Consider the following 23,955-nt stretch of genomic DNA (forward strand, 5'->3'; position numbering starts at 1 on the left):
GATCAGGTGATGCTGTTGTCGATGTGTAGTGAGCATTTGGGGTTCCGTCCAGTTGAGTGTGTTGTTGTAGTGTAGCACTGAAGTGAAGAGTGTTGATTTCACTGCTCTACAGCATGTTATAAAAAGGTGATAAATGTTCATTGTATAAACTGATGAAGCCCTTGTCAAAACTGCAACAGAATATTATTGGAGTTTACGTGAAGCCTGTGGTTATAATGCAGTAGTGTACACAATGGTTACATGATGGGTCACGGCATTTCATGCAGATTAGAATGAAACTGCATTTGCACTGTATAGGTCAGCCATCCATTCCTCACGATCAGATTGACACTCTGAGTGTCATCACTTCCACAGACCATTGATGGACTGTCTCGGAATTATTCATATATCTGTAGAGGAGTCATCAAATGGTGTGGAACATACTATACCTGGGCCACTGAAACATGTCACTTCAAGGTCACTCCCCAAGAGCTGTAGAGTTGGTAATATAACTAACAATCAAGTGAGGAAAGTGAGGTGCCGCGTCTTCTGAACCAATAACAGCCCTGAAGAAAAGCCAATTCCAGCGTCGATGCTACCACGTTGCCGGCTTTCGTGTAAACATTGTATGTTCGTTCGCGAATGCCTGCTGTTGTGTTGTGTTACTGCCTCGGCTATAGTTTTTGTTTGTTAAACAATGTCACCAAAACGATGTTGTTCACCAAGCGACAATCCGTTGCGCTGTGGAGTGCCATTAAATAGTCAGGCTTTGGAATTGCTATGGAGGACACGTTAGTTTTACGAGCAAGAAAAAGAATTTGTTTCTGTTAATGGGCATGCTTCGATTCCTGCTGATAAAGTTTTAGAGCGCACCTCGAAAACTCCAGGACTCAGTGAAAGAACAGTTATAAGGCAAGGGGTGCTACTTCAAGACTTACAAGACAGTGAAGTAAACAGTGTGTAAGAAAGCCCCTATGGGAGAAACAGTGTGTTTTTAAGTACTCTGGGAAGGGGGGGGGGGGGGGGGGGGGGAAGCAGCCTCGTCCTGTTACAGGTATAGATTCTTTCCAGTCTGATGCAATTCATCGGCACATATACAGCTATTATAAAAAGGAAAGAATATCCCACAGTAGGGAAGTTGCTAATTTCTTTAGAAGAAAGTGAACTTTTTTTCAGGGGGGAAAATGTCATTTAATATGATATTAAAAAGTATGGGCTTCTGTTTTAAAAAGGTAGATGTACAAAAACTGTTACTTGAAAAAGCTCATGTCATTGCAGCTTGTACCATTTTCTTACACAAAACTGTAGGAAAGGGCACACTCAGTCATATGGTTAGATGAAACCTGGGTCAACGCTGGAGAATCGGTTGAGAAATGCTGGACAGATGATACTCCGAATAGCAGTGGTCATCAGCCAACAGGAAGAGGATCCTGATTAATTGTGGCCCATGAAGGATCTTCAAACAGTGTTGCGCCTGAAGGACTTTTAGTTTTTCGATCGGAAACAACCAGTTACTATCATGAGGATATGGACTGCTCACGGTTTCTACAGTGGTTTAAAAATTTGTTCCTCCGGTTTGGTGTTCCGACAGTGTTTGTGATGGACAATGCACTGTACCATTCTGTGATTTTACATAAAACTCCCAACACTAGTGACCATAAAGAAACTGTCATGCAGTGGTTGCAGGTGAGAGACATTGCTGCAGACATGAGCATGACGAAGCTGCGGTTATACTTGCTCGTAAAACAAAATAAGCGTGTGACGCCTAAATGCTTTGTAGATGAAATTGCAAGTGAATAGGGTCACTTGGTAATTAGGCTATACCTTATCACTGCCATTTTAATCCACTTAATTGGTTTGGAGTAAATTCGAGGCATACATTAGAAGTAACAACAAGACCTTTACTATAACAGAAGTGGAAAGATTGCTACATGAAGGTTTTGTTACTGTAGACGCTACCTCATGGAGGAAAAAAGTAGACCATGTTGCTAAACTTGTAAGAGAAGCACAGACTATAGATGGTGTTATAAATGAAAATGAACAATTAATGATTTCTCTTAATGATGATGATGATGATGATGATGATGACGACGATGAAGAAGACAACAGTTTTGGTGCCGATTCTGATGATACTGAAAGAGAACTGGATGGAACTGTGCCACTGACATTGTCAATTGGTGAGTGTAAATGTATACAAAATTAATTCTCTCTCTCTCTGCAATCAGGTAGGTAGGCTATGCATGTTTTGCTTTGTTCTTTGGTATGCTTAGGGTTACATTATTATATGACGTTTTATGTGCAGCTGTTATGGTAACAATTTGGAATGACTTTTCATAGATATTGTCATTAACTTTGGCTGTTTTTATTTCCCGGTTTCAAAAACTATCAAATGCTTAGTTTCCGTCATCGTCCTCTCCATTGTTAGAAAAACATACTTTGCTGCACTTACGTATAAACGTTGATTGTAGCTTACATTTATGCAACGTACTTCAGAGTTGTGGGCATGTGCGGTGGCAGCTATTGCAACCTCGCAACTGCAGTATAGCCAACCGCACGCGAGCTGTCAAGTGACATGTTTCACTGGCCCGGGTATAATGAAATTTTGACATGAGGAAAATTGCATCCTGTTAGATTCCACATCAAGTCACCAACATAAATAAATAGCACTAGTATGCACTGGGTGGCATCCACATGGATGGATCCAACAATGAAGGAGTCACATTTCTACAGCGTATTGATGCCACTGATGAAACACTGGGTCCGAATTAAAAGTGTCAGTCGAATGAGTGGCGTCACCCAGGTTTGTCATGATCACAAAAATTTTGACAGGAGATCAGTTGAGTGAAGCTTATCCTGATTGTGTTATTGTCACAAATGCTATGCCTGATGGACAAACCATCAGCAGAGAATGCCATTGCCAATTTCTGGAGCAACATGCGTGTTTGGCTGTGTGGTGCAAATATCATGTTTATTGTGAGACAACCATCCTATCATGTCACAAGACAACAGATTTTGTCATGTCACAAACAATGTCAAGCTCTTAATCCAATGGTGGCACTGGGAAGTCAGGGAACACCTTCCATCCTCGTGACTTTGACTTGCTTCTGACATTGAAGGAACCCCTCCAAGGCCACCGATTTTCGGACATGGCATTTGTAGTCCGTGCAACAGGGTCTTCATTCACTGTCATCAACAGAGAACCCTTTGCCAACAGTCCTCAATGGCTCCCCGACATTTGGTAAAAGATAACAGACTTTGCGGATGATTACATTGACAAAATATAATGCACTGTGCTTAGCTCATTAAACAGTGAGTCCTATCACTGTTGCCACTGGTTTATTTACAATCCTCATATTATTCAGTGTCACATTTAGTTTTAATGGAAAGTAAGGATAAGGATACAACAAACATCCAATGTATAAAGCAACTATTTCTACAGATGACCTCCAAAAGTATTAATTTTGTTTTATGAAAATGTTACAGAAAGGAGCAATATGTATAGATTGCAATTTTTGCTAGGATGTTTTTGAGAAAGCCTTTGCCTCAATTTCAACAAAATTTGTATTAAAAGGCCTTAAAACCAAGGCATTCAATCAACCTGTTAATAGTACAGAGCATATATATATGCCTACGCTATAGCTTCCATTAGACTTTTCAATATAGTCAAACACTGCTTGCCTATAAACTGTGATTCAGGCAACAAGATTCCATGTCATCAAAACTATCCTAATGTGCTCCAGAGGAACTTTTCATGTTCCTAAACTTGGAAAAAAAACCTAAATGTATGGTAGTGTAACATATTTATATCATAATTGATTTGATAATGAAAATGTACTGTTTGTCACAAATGCATATTAAGTTAAAGACTTATAGAGGTGGTTTAGCAGTGGGCCTGACAATCTGGTCCGGTGAGATTAAATATGTATAACCCATAGACCAAATGAAGTAAACATTAACAATAAACACATAGAACCAGTTAATGTGTCTTTTAATCTAAGCTAATTGACTACAATGACAGGATAGACAGGAAAAGAATGAACACAAAACAAAAACTGGCCTACTGTGTGCTTTTGGTAAACTAAATAGTTTCTGAAACTAAGCATTCAATGTGTATTGCCCGTATTGACATGGTGATGAGGCATCAACTTCCAATGCAGAAGCTATTTAATAACAGTGTGTTACTCACTGGGCAATGTGGAAAATAATAACGGCAATTACTAGGACAGACAGAAATACATTAAGGAACAAATGGTAGTCGAAGATATTAATATGATTGTAATTAAAATTAAATTGAGATGGGAAAGACACATATTCAAGGGAATGGTCACAAGTGGATCACATAAGTACTTTCTTGAATTCCAGAACACAAGAAAAGAGACAACAACTAAACGAAAGGTGGGTAAGTAGAGTATTAGGAAATGTCCTACAGCAACACAGATGCAAATATAAGAAATCTTATTTTGGATGGATAACTTTGGAGCAATGTTTATCCACAATGGATAGGAAATGGCTAGCACCATAATGCAAAAGGGTGATGATAATCACACAAAAACTGTTAGCAAATTATCATCACACTTAAATGACTGAAAGTGATTAGTGGTTTAATGCTAGAACACCCATCTTTGAACTATACCCTAGAATGCCCAATGGAGGTTTTTATTGAATTTTAAGCTGCTTCATCATATTCTTGTTTTACAAAATGTGATGATATTTTATATATGTCCTTTAACATTATTGCTTTTAATTATTTTTTCAAGTATAATAATTATGTGGGAACATTTTCATTTGAACCAGCTAAATTTTATTTTTATGTGACACCATACAAAAATAAGTGACACTGTCTTGCAGGTGCAAACAACTGCTTATATTTTGGAAATTTTATATCATAAAACAATAGACAACAAATGTTATGATTGAACTGTTTAACTATTAACCAATTATACTTTTACCCTGTAACAAATAAGGAAACACTTATATGGAGATATGTGTATATGCAGAGGATGTCAACTGCACTTTTTGCGTACCCTTTTTGGTTATACATGAACTGCATGCAAATTTCTTACATATAAATCAATTTATCTCTATTAAACTTCATTGAATGATAAATTAATAAAACCTAAAGACTGTAAATTCAAATAAATACTTAGGAATTACAATTATGAACAACTTAAATTGGATAGAAAATGTTGTGGGGAAGATGAACCAAAGACTGCATTTTACTGACAGAACATATAGAAGATGCAACATATCTACTAAAGTGACTGACTACAATACACTTGTTTGTCCTCTTTTGGAATATTGCTGTGCAGTGTGGGATTCTTGCCAGATAGTATTAATGGAGTACATTGAGAAAGTTTAAAGAAGGGCACCACATTTTGTATTTTTGAGAAATAAGGGGGAGAATGTCACAGATGTGATATAGGACATCACTCAAATGAAGGTGTTTCTCATTGTGGCAGGCTCTGCTCATGAAATTTCAGTCACCAACTTTCTCCTGTGAATGAGAAAACATTTTGTTGGCACCAACCTATATAGAAAGAAACCATCATCATAATAAAATAGTCATGTAGATATGTAGGTGTGTGTGTGTGTGTGTGTGAGAGAGAGAGAGAGAGAGAGAGAGAGAGAGACATATCTGTTTTTGATGAAGGCCTTGCTGGCCGAAAACTTATTTGTAACAATCTTTTTTTGTGCCTATCTGCAACTCAGCATCTCCGTCATAATATTGTTAGTTTATATTTGGTTGACATTTGATCCAACGAACCCACAGCGAATTGATATTATTATAAAAACTAACTTTTATGGAGTTTTCTTTTCTGCAGCCCTCATCGGGTGTTACACTGGAGTGGACAGAACTAAGACTGCACATTTTTCGTAGTCTTCCCTTGGTGACATGTTAGAGTAATGTCGTCAACCATGCAAATAACACTTGAATGAAGCACAACTTGTCCTTTTTTCACAGAAAACGTCCCTTCTACTTCTGTTCAAAGTGCCAACAATACTTGTATTCCTCCTTTTCGGCTCTTTTGTTAGCTTGAGACAAGTGAGTTAAGTTGTCTGGTATGACATTTCTTTCCTTTCATGTGTACAGTTCCATGAGGTGCAGTGTGATACCTTCTCCCAGGCTAGTATCTGTAGGTCACATTTCAGCTTTTCCCAATAAAGAAAATAGCTTTAGTGTCTGTGAGCACCCAATACTTCATTTTCAGCTTCAGAAAGGAGTCCACTGCAAAAGTGATACATTATAGCTACCAGCTAAGCTGTTAGTGACGACAGACAGATATGCAAGAACTGTTACAAGCAACACTGTATGACAGATTTAGTGGTTTTCATTAATCACTAGAGCATTAAAATTTGTCAGCTGTGGTTCTTAAAATGATCAATATTATTTCATCATTGTTGGCTAATATAAGCATCAAATAAACTAGGTAAAATGCATTTCTGTGGGAAGCAGTCAATTGACTGCCATCAAGAACCAACGGTAAACAGGTAATTACCTTACAAATTTGTAATTACAAAGCAAAACAATTAAGGCAAATTAAATCACATCTAAAACAATTAAGTCATAAAACCACAGGAACAGACTATTTTAAACACACAAGAAATTCGCATCTCAAAAGAAATAACTGGAGAAGGAGAAGAAGAAGCAGGAGGAGGAGGAGGAGGAGGAGGAGGAGGACGACGACGACGACGAAGGCAACAGTGACAACAACAACTTATATCTTGCAAAGGCTAACTTTTTATTATGTTAGATCAATGCCAAGAATTTCATTCTGAACACACTATATCCTAACTATAATGTAATCTGTGGTATTTGTCCTTGGTACAACGTAAGATCAAACAGCTTTTTCAGAAACAAACATAATTTGAAAATTTCTAAGAATTTGCTTCTATTCGTGTAGTCATTAATAGTAATATTATGAATACAAATAAAGAAATACAAAAGAAATGTGCAATAGAAATTGTCAATCAAAGTACTCTGAAAGCAGCATTTTCTACAATGTTCTGATCAAATGCAAAAAGAAAATAATAACATTTAAAAGAATGATGCAGCAAAATGTATGTAAAGCTCTCACTTTACCTTTGAATATTCACATAGCTGGACAAAATTGATGTCTTCCGCTTTGAAAAAATTTCTGACCTTTACAAAATCAAAATAAGATGGTATATATATTAGGGTGTGATTCATTATGCTGTCCTTGTATTGTGGCAATATTTTTTTCACAAAATGGCTAAATCTTTCATCAATTGCATCAAGTGGACTACTGGCATCAAATTTATTAAACACCTGTAATATAACACAATACAGTTTAGAAAAAGTTCAATAAAAGCACATTTCAAAATACAGGTAGAGTGCATTTTTTTAAATTTTACACATATACTACATTATGAAAGAATATAAGCACATCTGAAGAAGGATGGGGAAAGACATGGTCACAGTTTTGCTGCAGGAGGTAACACACCATTCATTTGAACATATTTAGACCCCCAGACTCCGATGATATAGTTGCTGAACAGTTCAGAGAAAATTTGAGTCTCGTAACAAATAAATACCCCACTCATACGGTTATATTTGGTGGGGACTTCAACCTTCCCTCAATATGTTGGCAAAAATACTTGTTCAAAACCAGTGGTAGGCAGAAAACATCTTCCAAGATTGTCCTAAATGCTTTCCCCGAAAATTATTTCGAGCAGTTAGTCCACAAACCCACGCGAATTGTAAATGGTTGCGAAAACACACTTGACCTCTTAGCCACAAACAATCCAGAGCTAATAAAGAGTATCATGACTGATCTAGGGATTAGTGATCACAAGGTCGTTGTAGCTAGGCTCAATACCGTTTCTTCCAAATCCACCAGAAACAAATGCAAAATAAATTTATTTAATAAAGCGGATAAAATGTCACTAGAAGCCTTCCTAAGAGACAATCTCCATTCCTCCCAAACTGACTATGGAAATGTAGACAAGATGTGGCTCAAATTCAAAGATATAGTAGCAACAGCAATTGAGAGATTCATACCTCATAAATTGGTAAGAGATGGAACTGATCCGCCATGGTACAGAAAACAGTTCCGAACGCTGTTGCAGAGGCAACGGAAAAAGCATGCGAAGTTCAGAAGAACGTGAAATCCTGAAGACTGGCTAAAATTTACAGATGCGCGAAATTTGGCACGGACTTCAATGCGAGATGCCTTTAATAGGTTCCACAACGAAACATTGTCTCGAAATCTGGTAGAAAATCCGAAGAAATTCTGGTCATATGTAAAGTACACAAGCGGCAAGACGCAATCAATACCTTCGCTGCGCAGTGCCGATGGTACTGTTACCGACGACTGTGCTGCTAAAGCGGAGTTATTGAACGCAGTTTTCCAAAATTCCTTCACCAGGGAAGATGAATGGAATATTCCAGAATTGAAACACGAACAGCTGCTAGCATGAGTTTCTTAGAAGTAGATACCTTAGGGGTCGCGAAGCAACTCAAATCGCTTGATACGGGCAAGTCTTCAGGTCCAGATTGTATACCGATTAGGTTCCTTTCAGATTACGCTTATACAATAGCTCCCTACTTAGCAATCATATACAACCGCTCGCTCACCGATAGATCTGTACCTACAGATTGGAAAATTGCGCAGGTCGCACCAGTGTTTAAGAAGGGTAGTAGGAGTAATCCATCGAACTACAGACCTATATCATTGACGTCGGTTTGCAGTAGGGTTTTGGAGCATATACTGTATTCAAACATTATGAATCACCTCGAAGGGAATGATCTATAGATACGTAATCAGCATGGTTTCAGAAAACATCGTTCTTGTGCAATGCAGCTACCTCTTTATTCGCACCACAGGGGATCTCAAGTTGATTCCGTATTTCTAGATTTCCGGAAAGCTTTTGACACCGTTCCTCACAAGCGACTTCTAATCAAGCTGTGGGCCTATGGGGTATCGTCTCAGTTGTGCGACTGGATTCGCGATTTCCTGTCAGAAAGGTCGCAGGTCGTAGTAATAGACGGCAAGTCATCGAGTAAAACTGAAGTGATATCAGGTGTTCCCAGGGAAGCGTCCTGGGACCTCTACTGTTCCTGATCTATATAAATGACCTGGGTGACAATCGGAGCAGTTCTCTTAGGTTGTTCGCAGATGATGCTGTAATTTACCGTCTAGTAAGGTCATCTGAAGACCAGTATCATCAGTTGCAAAGTGATTTAGAAAAGATTGCTGTATGGTGTGGCAGGTGGCAGTTGACGCTAAATAACGAAAAGTGTGACATGATCCACGAGTTCCAAAAGAAATCTGTTGGAATTCGATTACTCGATAAATAGTACAATACTCAAGGCTGTCAATTCAACTAAGTACCTGGGTGTAAAAATTACGAACAACTTCAGTTGGAAAGACCACATAGATAATATTGTGAGGAAGGCGAGCCAAAGGTTGCATTTCATTGGCAGGACACTTAGAAGATGCAACAAGTTCACTAAAGAGACAGCTTACACTAAACTCGTTCATCCTCTGTTAGAATATTGCTGCGCGGTGTGGGATCCTTACCAGGTGGGATTGACGGAGGACATCAAAAGGGTGCAAAAAAGGGCAGCTCGTTTTGTATTATCACGTAATAGGGGAGAGAGTGTGGCAGATATGATACACGAGTTGGGATGGAAGTCATTAAAGCAAATACGTTTTTCGTCGCGGTGAGATCTATTTACGAAATTTCAGTCACCAACTTTCTCTTCCGAATGCGAAAATATTTTGTTGAGCCCAACCTACATAGGTAGGAATGATCATCAAAATAAAATAAGAGAAATCAGAGCTTGAACAGAAAGGTTTAGGTGTTCGTTTTTCCCACGCGCTGTTCGGGAGTGGAATGGTAGGGAGATAGTATGATTGTGGTTTGATGAACCCTCTGCCAAGCACTTATATGTGAATTGCAGAGTAATCATGTAGATGTAGATGTAGAGAAAAAAATGACCGAGCAAATTTGCTGAGTATTTGTTGTTATTTAATGTCCTGCTTCCCATAATTTCATAATTTTCAAGAAACTGCCATGTAATTGAAGACTGGAGGTCTGTTCACAATTTATCAGTATGGGTACTAGTCATGGTGATCTCAAGTACTGAGATTTAGAATCACTGAGAACCGGGCTGAAATGTCTACGAATAAAACTGATGAATATCTAAAAGAATGAGGAATAGAGTCAGCGAAATAAAACAACATAAAGTGACACAGTGAATGGAGACTAAACCAACGGGAGTCCGAGAACACTTCTAAAAACTGTATGTTTCTAATTTAGGACAAGAGGTAATAAATGGGGAGAAAGATCTGAAATAAAATATTTATAAAAATGAAAAAGAAGAGGGACACAGGTAATCTATACGAGAAAAGATTGAATTTGCAAAATAGAATCAGAACCAACGAGAAAATGTAATAAAAAAGATTTTAATTATCATGGTACTTAACAACGTACAGACCACAGATAACAATCAAAATTTGTGTGTTATGACTTACGAACAAGTGCAGATTAAATGAAATGCAAGCATTCTGTGCATAAAAGGATACACGAAATTGTGTGTGTGTGTGTGTGTGTGTGTGTGTGTGTGTGTGTGTGTGTGTGTGTAATATTATGGAGATGCTTCAGGAATTCAAGTGGGAGTCCTTGGAGGGAAAATAACATTCTTCTCAAGGAAAACTACTGAGGAAATTTAGAGAATCGGTATTTGAAGCTGACTGCAGAATGATTCTACTGCCACCAATATACATTTTGCATAAGGACCATTAAGGTGAGAGAAATTAGGGCTCATATGGAAGCACACAGATGTTTTTCCTACTTTACTTCGAAGTAGAACAGGAAAGGAAATGAGTGGTGGTACAAGGTATCCTACATCACATGCCCTATGGCAGTTTGCTGAATGGCTGAGTGTGTATGCAAATGTAGATGAAAATGCATGATAAAGCACGCAGGTCTCATTAAAAAAACACAGGCAATGTAAAGGAAAAGAGCCTACACAGAGAAAACAGAGAAGCAAGAATAAACTGTTACACCATAAAAAACAAATAAGACTGTGCTGAAGGGTAATTTACAGCTTAGGAATTTACACACCTTGTAATGGGAATGAGGATTCAAATGCCTTGAGTTGTAAAATAAGCTCTCTGGTTCCTGTTATATTTTATAGCATGATCAGAAAAAGAATTTTGCATGCCCACAGAGCAAAAAATTCCTGACTGTTCATTTTTAATGACAAGTTTGTAGTGAAATGTCAAGAGAAAGCTGAAGGGCATCATACAGCAGTAAAATATTGTGTAGGGAATGAAATGGGAAGATAAGTAATGAAGCAGGAGCTGAACAGGTTGGATTTGGAAATTACGGTGATAACATTTCCTCTTCAAATGTAACTGTCCATATCAGACACTCTTAAAAATTTCAACGAAGCACGGGTATAGAGGTCCACGATTCTGGGTGTTGCATCAGTAACATTTTACAGGAAATAGAAAACAAATAGTAATCCCTAGGTTACAGAAACCAGAAAACCCTGGGTCCCCCTTCAGCAACACTGCTGTAACGTCAGGGAAGCAATATACCTAATCATTGCTGTGGTAGGCTTCAAATCACTAGTATATTGTGTTTGAACCAATGGTCACACATCCATGTCAAATATTCTAGAGGAATCACAAACCAAATCAGTGACAGCATGATATGATGAGAAGTGTTTGGATTGCACTTTCAAGGTCATACTGTTGGCATACATGTTTTAAAACTGTTCAATTAATTTTAAAATACAAGTAGTATAACAGTCTAAATAGACACGTGCACATTTGCAATATTAGGTGAGACCACGATTATCATTTGGAAAGACTACAGCGCCTACTACATGGGGATCAAATTTTATGCCAAACTTCCAAAAAATTTCAAAAGCTCAAGTGGAAGATGATTTGAAACAGCCTTGAAGGAGTTTCTTATCAATAAATGTTTTTATAGTATTAAGGAATTCCTTTCAGAAGAAGCTGCTTTGAATGCCCTTGAAGGAGTTTCTTATCAAGACATCTCTCTATGTTATTAAGTTATTCCTAAGTCCCACATACCTTTCTCCATAATTATCTGGAAGAAACTGATGATTGTTAGATTCTGCAGGGAAATGGTTATAATACCAGAAAATGGATTTCTCCAGTGCCTGGGTAAACCTAGGGATTCATATTCTTTTATATATCAGCATCTAGGAACCTCCTACATCTCCTTGAAATCATCCCCATGGCCTCCTGTGCAATGGCAATTACACTGCGCAGTTGGTGGCGTTAAAGAACTTCATCACATCTTCTCTAAGAAGAATTAGACAGTGAGGTCTTCAGCTGATTATCTGCACTTCTGTCTATGGATGCCACAAACTTGCATCCCATTGCAGCATGCTAATCTGTTAAAGTAGACATTGCTTTTGAATTGGCCAGAAGACTTGCTACAGTGGTTTATAATGTGAATCAGCCAATCTTTGTAGTTTTACCAATAGTTAGACATAACTGTTTCATTGAAAAGTTTGCCTTACTGAACTTCCATTTCTGCATTTTTCATTTGTGGGCCTCTTTCTCTGGTAGCTGGGATGAAATGATGATGTGGCCATCAGGTTGAAAACACATAACCTCTAATGACTTCAGCATTTCAAAAGCTAGTCAACTCTATTCACTTGTTTCAGAACAACAAATGGCCACACTAAGACACTAAATCTTGCCTATGAATGAAACTTTCATTCAATATTTGTAACTGTCTCCTTTAAATATATATATATATATAATATATATCAATTAGCAATAATATGTATAAGCTATATTTGTTGACTTGGAGTAGTAGACTATACAGTATATAGTCATTCCCAACCACAATCGTTGACCCTTGATGGTCATATGTTTTTGTAAGTTCTGTTTATACTATCTTTGCCATTTGAACGGGATACAAGACATATCCAGATGACTTTGATTATCATATTTCAAGTCTGTGATCATGATGATCTGACATAAGTTGCTGTAATGATTGGCAAATATTGTGAAAGACAAGACAAAGCCAAGTTTATAGTGAGATGCAATAGTACTGATGTGTATGTATAAATCATCAATTTCCAGCTTTGTGAACAACCTTACTACCCTAAGCCTTCAGAACATTTTTCAATATTTGCCCATGTAACCTACATTGTTTTATTGCACTGTTGCAGCCCTCCAGTGATTACAGTTTTGCGAACCAAAACCAGTAGAACAATAAAATCAAGTTGGTACAGCAGGTGGTGTACAGAGCATTATTTCATAATTTCTGGTCAACACGAACATGTTAAAATTCAACCCTGAAATATCAAGCCTGGGATGATGAGGTTATTTTAGACACATAAAATTCACTACAGCCCATGAATACACATGACAACAGGTACAGAGTTAGTATAGTTACCGTGCCAAACCGTCAGTCTGTAAATCAGTTCACACCAAGTCATCTATAGCTCGGACACAGTCAATCCAAATAACATGTGTAATCACAGCCCCAGTAGCACAGGGAGTCTTCCTGTAGAGCAATACAGCAAAGCGGCTGAGTGAGGAGCATGATGATCTATGAACACCAGATGAAGCAGTCAGGCTGTAACACTGGCTTTAAATGGCAGCATGAAGTAAAAAGGTGCTCACATCTTACATGGTGTGCTCTATCCCATCAGTGGTGTGTAGCTATCTTGTGAGAGACTGTTCCCAACTGCTTGTTCATCTCCAGCAAGATATTGGTCACAATACCACTACATGACAAGCTTCATATTATTATACTTGTGTTGAGATTTCCTCAAAGTAAAAGTGGCCACAGGGTGATTTTCAAAGACAGGCAAAGGAGAGTACTGTTAGGAACATACACTATGAAACCAAATGACAGTTTCAATAGCAAGGATATGGGAAGTTATGGTCTATATTTACAGATATTATAAAAATGTGTGTGTGTGTGTGTGTGTGTGTGTGTGTGTGTGTGCACGCGCGTGCGCACACGCACCACGTCTCCTCCTAAATCCCCAGACTGATTTCAACCAAAGTTGGTGCACACAACCCTTTCTGTCAGGCAACAATCACTGTGGGGGTAAGAACCACCTACCTATCATAATTCAGAGTACATCATGTCATAACCAATAAAATGTTTGAAAAACTGCCGCATCATGTATGACAGCCTAATGTACTACTTCTGTGTTACTAACTGATTTGTAATACATTTTACAGGCAGTATCCACATATGCCACTGAATGCAATTACAAAAGCATATCATGGCCTTTTTAAATGAAATCCTTTCTGCTTTTGACTGTTAAAACATTATTTATTGCGACTGCGAAATTGACATGTTGTCATTTTCAACCACTGTGGGATGTTGTAACTATTCAATAATATAAAGCTGTGCCATGCTGTGTAAGAGCATTTGCATGAGACGTTGTAAATTTTTCATGTTTTATGTACCATATACAATATAGAACTGGTGAAGTAATGACATCACTGGAATTTAAATTTCGTGTAGTAGGCATAATAACTGGATCACAAAAGCAGCAAAACTGTGATCCAGTTCGCATGCCTACTACATGAAATTTAAACTCCAGCTTACAACACCCCATGCAAATGCTCTTACACAGCATAGCACAGCTTTATATTATTGAGTGGGTTACAACATTCCACAATGCTTGAAAATGACAACATGTTGAAATTGTGATCACAATAAATAAAGTTTTAAGAGCCAAAAGCAGAAATGATTTCATTTAAAAATTTTACAAAGCCTAATGGCCCACCTATCACCAAACTTCCATATCATTGTAGTTCTGGAGATATGGCGGCATAAACACTGAGATGTGTGAGAAAGTGATGCACTGTGCATGACTCTATTTACAATATATTTTGCAGATAATATCCACATATATCACTGAATGTACCTACAAAATTATATCATTGTATGACTCACAGATCAGGAGATACGACTTCATAAACACTGAGATAAGTGAAGAAATGCTGCTTCATGCATGAAGTTTTAATACATTTATGCTTTACTACTAAAACACTCTTACACCCAAATCAGCTAAGGAAATACCTGACTCCTGATGACGCTTTTGACAGCTTTCAACTTCAAAGTGCAAACGACTGTAGACAAAAACAACAGCTAGCTACAGAGTTAAGAAGAGACTCCGTAAAGATGTTTACAAACTTAATGGATCTTAAATGCGGATCTCAAAAGAAGACTAATAGCTGTGGAAATGGAGTATTTGCATAGGAGTGTCAGAATATCAAGAATCGAAAGGAAAAATAATGATGAAGTAAGAGCTAGGACGAAGGCAAATGATACAGTGACAGATCGAATTGAAAGAAAACAATTAAAATGGTAGAAACATATGATGAGAATGCCAGATCATCGGTGGTGAAAGAAGGTTTATGAATGGAAACCACCCAGCAGACGTAAGACCACGATGTTCTTGGACAGACCACATACATGGAGTAATGGAACACCGCAGCATCAACAAGGAAGATGCGCTGGATAAAGAGGCTTGGTAGAGGATAACAGGAATACCCTTGTATTGATTAATACTATAATAATAAAAAAAATTTTTACAAACTCACAGAGCAGACACGTAAAGCATACAGAAACTGTCTGGGACACTGTGCTTATACACATGTAAATTATGCATATATTTTTGAATGAGTGTTTCATAATTTCACAGATGTGTTTACAAATACATGGAAATGAAATTTCTTCAATACTTCAATACAGACACAGTTCATTTTTTTGTTTTTGTTTCTAACAGAAAATTGGCAAAATGAATACCTAGGCAATGCCAGGTTTGTAAGATAGTTTCTGATGAAGATAGTGACTGTGCCTTTGGCCTAATACTGTTATGATATCATTATTGTGGGGGCTATAGGTAGTTAAAACAGGAAAACTATTGGAAGTGCATCTTTTCAGTTTATCAGATAATGCGGTTGTGATTTGGCAATATGAGGCTCTTTGCAATTTTTTTTATTGAAGTTTTTCTTATTCAATAGCAATAGTGATCACTGTGTAGCTATAAATACACAGGCAGAAAAAAAATTGCAACACTAAGAATGAGATGAGCGACATAAATGAAAGTTGGTAGGTGTGTTTGTGCATGTTTAAGATGATGTCTATTCAAATTTCGCACCTGTCACATAAGAGTGGCACTAGTAGAGATATTATGAGGATGCAAATCAGGTTTGCTTTAAACACACACTGTAACAGTCACGAACATTAGTTAGCTTTGAGACTGGTCGTGGTAGTTGATGTTAGTCAAGAATATCTTTAAGGTGACAAAAACGCCATTATCGACACCTCACTGAATTTGAATAAGGTTGTGTAATGGGGCTACATCTGCAATTCTGCTGACGGGCTTGGCAGGAAAGTAGCCACTGTACAGGAATGCAGGTAACAGTGGCCATGGGAATGTATGGTCATAAGAAGACTGGGCTCTGGACAGCCACATCGCACTACTGAGAGGAAAGACCATCGCGTTTGGTGTGTAGTTCTGGCACATTGTACTGCATCTGTAGCAGTAATCTGAGCAGCAGCTGGCACCAATGTGAACAACGAACTGTTACAAATTAGGCACTTAGAGGACAGCTCCTAGCCAGACGCCCGTAACATGCATTCCACTGACCTCAAACCACTGCCATTAGTGACTTCACTGGTGGCAAGCAAAAGCTCATTTGAGGGCAGGGAAGAAGTCTGTTGTATTTTCTGATGAAAGCTGGTTCTGCATCAGTGTCAGTGATGCCCCTGTGTTGGTTAGGAGGAGGCCACTTGAGTGCCTGCAATGGACTTGCCTGCGGGCTAGACACAATAGACCTACACCTAGAGTTTTGGTCTGGGCTTCCATATGACAGCGGGAGCATTCTCATGGTCATCCCATGCATCTTACTACAAATGTGTACGTCATCCGGTAATTCAATCTGTTCTGCTGCCATTCATTAAAGACATTCCACGGAGTGTTTTTCATAGGATACAACTCACTCATTGCTGTTGTACCCAAAATGCTCTACAGAATGTCAACATATTGCATTGGTCTGCTCCGTCTCCTGTAAAGCACATATGGTATATCATTGAATGACAACCCCAACATCATCCACAAATGATTTAACCGTCCTTGTATCGACTGAACACATGGAACAGGCATGGAACTCCAGCCCATAAACTGACAGCCGGCGCCTGTCCAACACAATACATGCACATTTGCATGCTTGCATTCAACATTATGGCAGTTAAACCAGTTATTAATGTACCAGCATTTCAGATTTGCAATGGCTTATCTCGCAATTACATTAACCTGTAATCCTCCAATGTTAACTACTTAAAGACGTTAACAATGTAGGGAAAACAGATTGCTATTTACCTTAAAGAAGACAAGTTAAGTCGCAGACAGGCACAGCTTTCAGACAAGCACACCTAGACACATCTGTTCCCAAAATTTCATTACTCTAATTATTTTTTGGTTTTGCATTTTTTCCCTTCAGTGTATGTTGCTTAGTTTCTTCCTCCCTTGCAACTCTGAGGAAAAGTATTGGGAAACTCTCATAAAGCACTGATGCTTCAGTACGTGATGTCTGTCTTCTACATATACTGCAATTTTAATCACAGGAACAGGTAACAGTGTGGACTTGGTATGCTTCAAAACCTGAACGATTTCAAAACCTTGGAATGTATTTACTTTATGGCACACTTTGACAAATCCTTATGTGTCTAACTCCAGACTGTTCAATCATCATAACATCTTTGATGGCCTTATAACAAAACTCAATTTCAAAGACTAAAGCCACCCTCTCTTGCAAGAACATGAATCAAAAACGAAGACAAAGGAAGTAACTAGAGAATAACAAGTTACTCACCACTCTATGTCAATAGGAATAGTTTCTGTAAACAGTGAATACAGCAGAAGAATGAGAAAGATAGACAAGCTTTTTTCCTCCTCCTAGTCAGTTTTCTTATATCTGATATCAAAATTTGATCCATTATAGTTCCTTGGTTGTATTTTGGTCTTTTGTCCTGTATTTTATGGAGCTCATAAAAATGTACCTCAACAATCTTTTGCAACCTTTTCCTTTTTCATTTAAGCCAGGGGTGTACACTTGTTAAGACTGCTGTCTGCAAACCCCTTACTGTGACTATGTACGGGCTGCAAGTTCAAAAATATTGTGCTGTGAGACAAATTATTATTCCAAATTGGGTTCCCCCTGCACCACTGCCAGCTAGACTGGGGTCAATGGAACTAAGCTCTACAACCACCCACTCTCCCCATTTTGGGAGAGAATGAAAGATGAGCAAATAAAATGAAAAAAATTACACGAACGAATGGTGAGTGGCGGGCTACTATCAATGGTGGACCACATGTGGCCTGTGCATTCCTGATTTATGACACCCAGTAAAACCACTGTATAAGCATTTATGTGAACACTTAGTGAATTAGATTATGTAAACACTTAGTAACCTAGGATTTAATACTTGCCTGAGGAACTTGCACAACCACACCAGACACTGCACCTGTAGTAGCCGGATTTTCAACAAATACACGACCACCATAGTTTCGACAGTGATGATTAAGAAGAGAAGTTATCTCTGGTAAATTGACTGATGAAAAAATTATTGACTGTCGATAGAATTTGGTCCACCCATTAATAGCCCACATATGTACCCGTGAGAAATCAGTTCCATGTGTTGTTCGTGGTTGCAGATGTAAATGCTCCATTACATGCAACAGGTGGTCCCAATTCTGAAATAAGTAATGCAAATGTGAAAAGCTCAGTAATGTACCTAGTTCATGTTTATATTACAAAGAACAAATAGATTAAATCAATGTCTTATACACCAAAGAAATTTACATGTTCCTCAGTACTGGGAGAGAAGGGGATGGGGGAAGGGGTAATGGTAAAGGGAGGAGGAAAGCCAAGGGAGAAAAGAGGAGAGAGGAACAAGGGAAGAGAAAAGAGGAGGGTTAAAAAAGGGAGCAGCAAAAAGGGAAGAAGCAAAAGGAGTGAGGAGCAATGGGGGATGAAAAAAGGGGATGAGAGAGAGGGCTTGGGTGAGAGAGGGCTGGTGGAGGAAGAAGAGGGAGGTATAGGAGGGGTAGTGGAGAGAGCTGTAGGAGGAGTATGGTGGAAGGGGGTGGAAGAGGGGAGGGAAATGGAAGACAGGAATATAAAATGGGGTAGTTACAAAAAACAGGGATAAGGGAGTTTCAAGAAAGTAACAAGCCGAAATTGTGCCCTGAAAATTAGTAGTATTTAAACACTTTTGCAATAAAGACTAGACATTAATATGGTGTTACTGGATCATTTTATTACATTTAACTGTACAAACTGGGATAGTTTTCATTTTGTAAAGATTTACTCTCACAGTTAATTTTGCACACTAAGAATGGTTGAAATGTTCACTGAGAGATAAAGGAATGCAAACTTTAATCACAGCAAACTAAATAGCAGTACAAGTTGCAAATTTAGAATATAACAATGAGCAAGAATTAGCATTTAACTAAATGCTAAAATCTCTAATCTTTGTAGATAGAATTCACTGTACTTGAACCATTGTGGCATACAAAATGAGTACCATAAATCATGTTTGCAAACACTATGACTATTATGTGACAACAATACTATGTCGCAACATACAGTTTACTGATTTAATTCGCCACTATGGTGTTTGTTAGACTGTTTCAGTGAGTATACACAGTTTACTGAAACAAAGATAAAAAAAGTTACGTTTGTGGCTGGGTACACGCAAGCAGATGCAGTGCTATGGGAAAAACAAGTGTCACAACCCTGTGTGTCATACAAAAATGCTAAGGAAGCAGTTTTGGCTTAGTACTGGTCACTTGATTGCAGAACATGCTGAGGAATGAAGTACTGAATCCAGACACATTCAATCTCCTGGATGATAGCTTACTGTTATTTAGCATGCAACATACAAATGTGAGAAGGCGTGTGTACATGATATATAATATTAATGGTTATCTTCCCAACCACTCCTCCAATCTTTAAGATGGACAGTATTACAACTGTGAGAAATAAATAACACAATAAAATACACTAGTGTCCAAAATTAAAGTAACAAACTGCTATTTCCCTGTCCAGTGTCTAATTCTGAAATAATCATGCAAACTGTCAACAGATGTTCATATAATCCCATTCTGCACAGAAGATGGCATTCCGGTCAACGGACAATCACGCCAACGATGATGTCATGGCCCCTATTAAACAGGGTAGTGTCTGCCACATTGACTCACATCCACAATCGCTGTGTACACATTTATAGATGGTGCAGTATGGCACAGGGAAGATGCCTACAAGACTCTCTGCGATGGTGGGCCACAGTAAAAATAGAAGCAGGACAGTTGCAAACTCATGAGGTCTGATGGTTTAATGTGAATTGTTCTACTGTTTCTTGAATGTGGTGACTGTTTGTAGAGACCAAAACTATATCCCAAAGACTAGGACAGGGCCGACCACGTGTGACATTAGAAACAGTGGACAATTATTTGGCTGTAAAGGCACAATGGTACCGCCTTACACTGCACGGCAACTGGCATCCAACATTGCAGCAGCATCCACTGGATATGCCGTAACGAGGCATATGGTGTACAAAATGCTTCAGCAGAGTGGCTTTATTGTTGAAAACTTGCCATATGCATAGCTCTGAGATGTCTTACACAAAAGGGAACATATAGAGTGAAATTATCAACATGCCACCTGGACGGTCATACAGATGAGTCCTATTTTGGTCTGGAGAGGGATTATCGGCAGATTCCCATCTGGAGGGCACGTGGAACATAATTTTGGAACCCAAACATTGTTGAAAGAAACCGACATCGAGGAGGATGCTTAACGGTGTGAGTAGGGATTATGATGACCATTTGAACACATCTTCATGAAATTGTACAGGTGAATCGGGAAGTTTTAACTGCTTTCACATCTTGGGACCTCAAGTGCAGTTGTTGAGGGATGCTGTGGGCCCAGATTTTGTACTAATGGATGACGATACTTGGACTCATAGAGCATGGGTGGCTAATGTTTTCTTGGAAGTGTACGATATTGTACACGTGGCGTGGCCTGCTCACTCTTCTGATCTGAATCCCATGGAGCTGTCTGGGATGCCCTCAAGTCAGCATTTACCATTCACTCTTCTAGACTTACGAGTAGCTCTGCAGGAAGAATAGGCATTATTGCCTCAACACAACATTGATGACATCATTCACAGCATGGCCCATCATGCCACAGGTGGACACAGCCCATACTGATCACATTAACCAGTTGTCGGAGTGTGTTTGCAAATACATAAAGTTGGAAAAAATTAAGAACATTTTTGTCTATCATTATGCATATTGGAGTTGTTTACATTCAGTATTATTTACATCATTTCTACTTTACTATAATCTGTTATACTGTTGAGGCAAAATAAATGCAGCTTTGCAAAATTTCCATTTGTTGCTTTAATTTTGGACACCAGTGTATTATTTCCCAGTACAAGAGACCAACATTTTGTGTATCCTGAAAAGTAAACTGCCAGCAGTGTTTGAGGAGTTTATAATGATATCACATGGAAGAAAGAGAAGAGTCACACAGGTGAGTGACCAGTGTACACAAAACTAATATGTCAAGAGCAACAACAATTTCTCACTAAGACACAACAGCAGTGAGAATCTTAACAGAGGAAGAGTGCCACTGATTGAGGAAGGTTTATTCAAATCAACACTGATATCAGGTGAGATAACTGGAATTTGAATGTGTTAAGACAGAGTGTGAAGCTAAGAAGTTTCCACAGGCACTGGAGAACAAATACCAACAAGTGCAAGCATTACCCAACTTGTGCCAAGATGGAGAAGAACAGGAATTGTGCTGCCTATTTAACGAGGCAGGACCATGAGTAGCATTACAAAAGTGAGTTTTAGTAAGACTTAGCCATCCCAAACAAAAGACAACTTACTATCAGTACTGAGACAAAGGTAAGAGACTTTTTTCCTTTTTTGGTCTGACAGTAAAATAAGAGACCTGGAAGCAACAGGAGCGAAAACAACAGGTGTGAGATTGCAAGATGGGTTGGAGTTACTAGTTGTTGATGTTGCTATTGAGCGTGTATTTTTTTGTAGTGTCAAGACTAGCCATGGAATGCAAATAGAGACTGATTTATAGTAGGGAATGGTACAAGGATAGTATTTACAAAAGGAGTTTTATGATAAGAGCTGTCTGTGAAGCACACTAATGTGAAGTTGTTAGGAGCATCAGTAGGGAAAAGTGAATACCAATACATCAACATTGTAATGTATTTTTGCCTTACAGAGATCTCTGGTTTCTGAGATGCGGAGCACAAGTTGTCGGCTCATTGCTGTCATGATTAGTGGTCACACCTATTTGGGGTCAGAATTTGAAATGGGAATCGCTACTCTTACTGCAGCACGAAAAGAAGTATGTGGTGTATTCTTTTGTGGAAGGAACCAGTTTCAGTATAATAAATTATACTGAATGACTCAGTATTTAAATGTTTGGTATCTGCTCTCCCTGAACTGATATTTGCAAGTGGTGACTGTGACCGAACAATCTCCAGTGAAGTATGTGGACGAGGGTACAAGAAGGTGGTGGTGGTGGTGGTGGTGGTGGTGGTGGTGGTGGTGGTATGTATAGGACCTCTGCAATGCAATCATCAGCCCTGAAATCAACTGGTTAGAGACAAATGTGGTTTTGTTGCATGAAAAGTGTACAGCAGATGGTAAAATGCAATCTTAAAAAAACACATTCCACAAAGGAATTATCCAAAGGGGACAGAAATCGGTAGATATGACACATGTACAAATATACAAATGATTACAATTTTGGAGAAATTATATGATTGATTTAAGAGAAAGAGCATCAAAATTGAGGAAGTCAATAATGCAATGGTCCACCTCTGACCATAAAGCAAGCAGACATTCAGATTGGAATTGACAGAGTTTTTGCACATCCTCCTGAGTGTTATTGCGCCAAATTCTGTCCGATTGGCATTTTAGATTGTCAAAATCCCAAGATAACTGTACGGCCCTGCCCATAATGCTCCAAACGTTCTCCATTGGGGAGAGATCCAGTGACTTTGCTGGGGGTTTAGGAAACAAAGAAAGCAGAAAAACTTTCACCATGTGCGGATGGACATTATTTTGCTGAAATGTAAGCCCAGGATGGCTTGCTGCATAGGGAACAAAACAGAGTGTACCGTGCTGTAAGGGTGCCAAGGATAACAACCAAAGGGGACCTGCTATGTAAAGCAATAGCACTCCAGACCAACACTCCTGGTTGTCGGGTGACAGACAGATTGGTATCCTCCCACTGTCTGGGGTGTCTCGAGACATGTCTTCTGCCTGGAATAGAATTGTCTTCAGTGATATGTCCAGCTTCAAAATGTGCCCCAATGACCAGTGAAGATGTGTCTAAAGATGCCCCGGACAGTGGTGGGGAACCAACTTGACTCGCACCCCGCTGCCCAACAACCAGGAGTGACGGCCTAGGGTGCCATTTCTTTACACAGCAGGACCACTCTGGTTGGTGGCACTCCTACAGCACAGTGGTACATCGATGATCCTGATTTTGTTGCCCTTCATGGCAAGCCATCCTGGGCTTTGGTTTTACATTTATCCAAGATAATGTTTGCTTGCACATGGCGAGAATTCTACTGCTTGTCTTCATGCTTGCCAAACTCTATCTTGGCCAGCAGGGTCACTGGACATGCATATGCTTTTGTTCTCAGTTATGTTTAATTGTCATCCATCATTGGTGTAAATATGACTGTATTTAATTTCTTTAAAATAACATGTAAATATTTGTTCTGTTATTGTGGGAGCACTTCATTTTTCAATAGTTGGTACAAAGATTTTATATATGAAATCTATCACAGTACTCTCAGTACTGAGAATTACAAGAGTCGAGTAAAAACTGCTATATGGTTGTGTGATGCTTCACATTACAGTCATATTTATTAATGAGT

At 38.6% G+C, this 23,955-nt stretch overlaps 1 protein-coding gene across 1 annotated transcript in view; it reads right to left on the reverse strand.

The window, feature by feature from the left end:
• LOC126471339 (U3 small nucleolar RNA-associated protein 25 homolog) overlaps nt 1-23,955 on the reverse strand; it is an 83,471-nt gene that overhangs the window by 4,874 nt on the left and 54,642 nt on the right. The window contains exons 5-6 of the mRNA XM_050099463.1: nt 18,461-18,724; nt 7,061-7,267 (exon numbers count right to left, since the gene is read on the reverse strand). Of these exons, the coding sequence (XP_049955420.1) occupies nt 7,061-7,267; nt 18,461-18,724 (471 nt within the window). The remainder of the gene's footprint in view (nt 1-7,060; nt 7,268-18,460; nt 18,725-23,955) is intronic.

This window comes from Schistocerca serialis, chromosome 1 (assembly GCF_023864345.2).
Source record: "Schistocerca serialis cubense isolate TAMUIC-IGC-003099 chromosome 1, iqSchSeri2.2, whole genome shotgun sequence".
Lineage (NCBI taxonomy): Eukaryota > Metazoa > Arthropoda > Insecta > Orthoptera > Acrididae > Schistocerca > Schistocerca serialis.